This window comes from Limulus polyphemus, unplaced genomic scaffold (assembly GCF_000517525.1).
Source record: "Limulus polyphemus unplaced genomic scaffold, Limulus_polyphemus-2.1.2 Scaffold768, whole genome shotgun sequence".
Lineage (NCBI taxonomy): Eukaryota > Metazoa > Arthropoda > Merostomata > Xiphosura > Limulidae > Limulus > Limulus polyphemus.
Window position 1 is genome coordinate 276,000 of NW_013666378.1, and position 3,689 is coordinate 279,688.

A 3,689-nucleotide genomic window follows, 5' to 3' on the forward strand; every position below is an offset into this window, starting at 1 on the left:
AGTAATGACATTATCCAACTGTTACTGTGGTGTATATTAGAGACCGTGTGATAAGAAATAATTTCGGGTCACCTTTATGAAAATTTCTAGCATGAGTAATTTTACATCACATTAAATTACCAATTGTTACTATGGTGTATATTAGAGACAGTATGATAATAAATAATGACATTATCCAACTGTAACTGTGGTGTATATTAGAGACCGTGTGATAAGAAATAATTTCGGGTCACACTACCGTTCGAGCTCTTTACAAAACTTCTTACTTCACTTTTTTGAAAAATTAAATTGTCTTTCCTTTTACTCCCGATAAACAATCAAATATCTTTTCTTGAATTATGAATAACACGAATTGATTGAAATATTTAATTAAATTATCTCAAAGTAAATCTTCATTTTGGTGCAATATTAGCTTGAATTCTTCATAACCTCTGAATAGTGGGTGACCCAACGGGTCACGGTGGTCAAGTGCATATTAGAATTTGCATTTTGGTTTATGTTTAAAAGTAAATTTTGTACTTTTGGTGAAATACATATTAGTTTAGATATGAGCATGCCAAATACTTGTACTTCTTTGTAGAATTGATTTTGTTTACTGTTTTATTATTGTGCATTAAGAAAAGAAATTACTGGTTTTTTGTGTGTCACCATGCTTGAGAATTTTACTTACATAATGAAGTTCTGTCTGAGAGAACTATTACTTATTTTGCTTACTTTACAGTACGTTATATTAGCCTAAGGTGTTCTGCATATTTATTTTCTTAAATTTTGTATGAAATTTACATGGGTGTGGAAGAGTTTAATTTCAGGTACGGAAATCTTTACTTGAGATTTTGGCCACAACAGAACGTGTACAGAAAAGTCTTGCATAAAAATAAAAATATTTTACCTTTTGGTAGTGATTTATTCCATAAGCCTAATACTGGTGATGATTACTTTACACTTCTATTGGTAAATTTGGAAGGAAAGATTTATTTGTGAATACTCAGTAATGTCTTCGTTACTGGCAAAATTTTCTTCTCCCCATCATGCGTTTGTAATTGTCTCCAGAACAAGATATTTACAGTATACATAAAAATTATTTTTCTGTTTCAAAAGTTCAGTGGTTATAGTGCTATTGGCTACTTCTGTGTGCAGTTTTTAGGAAAAAATAGTGTTTTGAAATGCAGTAAAATTTATGTGACACTTGTTGTAATAATTATTTCAGGTCATTTTGCTGCTGATGATATTCGTAAGAGGGTAGACTTGCTCAAAGAAAAGTGGGTGCAGCTGAAGGTTTGTAATAGTTTACTGTTTTTACTTTTGTTTCTTACATTCTAGATGACAATCTCTCTTGTCTGTGGCTTGGCATGGTCAGGTGGTTAGGGTTCTCAACTCGCAATCTGAGGGCTGCTGGTTCAAATCCTGTCCCATCAAACATGCTCGTCCTTTCAGCCGTGAGGGCGTTATAAAGTGCGGTCAATCCCACTATTCGTTGGTAAAAGAGTAGCCCAAGAGTTGGCAGTGGGTGGCGATGGCTAGCTGCCTTCCCTCTAGTCTTTCACTGCTAAATTAGGGATGGCTAGTGCAGATAGTTCTCGTGTAGCTTTGTGCAAAATTCAAAACAAACCAAATGAAACCTTTTGTCTGTGATTCTACGTATAAAAAAAAAATAGTATTTCTTTTTCCTGTAAGGGATTAGAAAAATTATTTGTGTAAGTAATGAGCAATATATTTTAACTCTGAAATTCATTTAAGCATTAATAAGGAAGCTTTGGTGAAAATTTGAGCAGATATTTGAGATTTGAGCAGTAGCATGTTTTTTTGCATGTTTGTTAAATTTGATTTGGTTTTAATACAATATTTTAATTTCAGTGTTTTTTACACAGTTTCTACCTGCATGTTAAAATTATTTATTTTATTTTTGATAAGCTATGCAAAAAACGTGAATGATATTATTTTTAACTAGTTAAAGTTCTATACTTTAAAACTTACAGGATAAAGCCCACCAGCGTAAAGAGGACCTCGGCAACTCTCTTCAGGCACACCAGTACTTTGCTGATGCTAATGAGGCTGAATCATGGATGAGAGAAAAAGAGCCAATTGTTGGGAGTCAAGATTTTGGAAAAGATGAAGATTCTGCTGAGGTAATATAGTTGAAAAAATTAATATACATTTCATGATTAAGTCATATATTTGGAACAAGACTTAGAAAAAGGAAGTAAAAAAAGTCAATGTTATTTAGATTTGAGTGACATCAATTGAAAAACTTTGTTTAACAAGATTTTCTGCTCTTTTATATATAAGAAATATATGGCAATAATCTGTAAACAGTGGTAATATTACAGAATGGTAATATAAGAAGAAAAAAAAGATGCTTGGGAGTATCAGATAGTTCTTCAAGTAAAAAGTATTTGGTTTTATGGAAGAAAATGTGTGAAACGTCTTGTGTGAAATGTGTGAAACGTCTTGTGTGAAATGTGTGAAACGTCTTGTGTGAAATGTGTGAAACTTCTTGTGTGCAGCTAATTTACCCTTTCACTAATTTCTTTTCCTTCCATTGTTTGAAATTCCAGCTGGTATTTAGTTGTACCAGTGACCCTACTATATATATATATATAAATTAGGGATTTACACTGTAGTTTTAGTGATTTATATTAGTGTGCTAAGTGTATTATTTGTACAGTATAATTGTGTTAATCATGACCAACGCTGTATCAGTGCATGAGATAAGAGAGGAGTGTGATACCATATCTGGAACACCCAAGTCCTACTCGCCCTCCCATCTTATCTCGTTGCTCTGGACCCAACTGATCCCCCGCTTTCATCTCATTTGGCACACTGCCAGGCCTACCTAGAGGTCATTATATGACTATTTGGTGTTTATTCTTTACTTTTGCTTGCTGTACTGTGATTTCATAGAGTAAGAATTTTTTATTTTTATCGTTGCACATGGGATGGGAGATTTTCCACCCCCACCTAAGTAGTGAATGGGTTAATCAAGAGGGTTTAAACAGAAGGTTGAAACAAACTGATACATTGCATTATAGTAAGGAAGAATAGTATTGAATTATAATTCCTAGACATTAATAATAATAATATCATTGAATAGTTTGTGCTTGGATTGTTTAGAAGTAGCCATAATGATTTGGTTAAATCTGAGCTGATGATGATATATTGATTTAGGCATTGTTGAAGAAACATGACGCTCTCATGGCTGATCTTGAAGCTTTTGGTAACACCGTCTTGTCTTTGAAAGATCAGGCTCAATCGTGTCGAGTAAGTGTTCGAACATTTTCTAAGAATAAAATTTAAAAATGTAATGGAAGTAAATATTTTTTTTTATCTGTAGAAATGTGCATTGTTATACCTTATATCATAGGAAAGAAATAAAATGAAAATCTACACTTCATCCTTCACCGATGTCCATTCTGTTTATCGAATTCACGGAGTTTGGTTTTTTTTGTAAACCATTATCCTTATTCATAAAAAGTAATTGGAATAACATTTCATCTTATTTCACACTAGTCACAAATAAACTTGTTTAAAAGATTTGTGTATTTTATAATTACTCAGATTATGATAAGAATTATTAATATTAGCTTAGGAAATTTTGATTAGTTCTAAATCCATATAAAAAGCTAACAATGCGTAATAATCTTTGAAATATAATTTTAAAAAATAATAATATTTATATTAAACATTTTAAA

The 3,689-nt window shown here is 31.9% G+C and overlaps 1 protein-coding gene across 4 annotated transcripts in view; it reads left to right on the forward strand.

Moving 5' to 3' along the window:
• LOC106460433 (spectrin alpha chain-like) overlaps window positions 1-3,689 on the forward strand; it is a 93,720-nt gene that overhangs the window by 38,020 nt on the left and 52,011 nt on the right. For all 4 annotated transcript variants that reach the window (XM_022387137.1, XM_022387138.1, XM_022387139.1 and 1 more), the window contains exons 21-23: window positions 1,208-1,275; window positions 1,977-2,126; window positions 3,166-3,258. In XM_022387137.1, coding sequence (XP_022242845.1) covers window positions 1,208-1,275; window positions 1,977-2,126; window positions 3,166-3,258 — 311 coding nt within the window. The remainder of the gene's footprint in view (window positions 1-1,207; window positions 1,276-1,976; window positions 2,127-3,165; window positions 3,259-3,689) is intronic.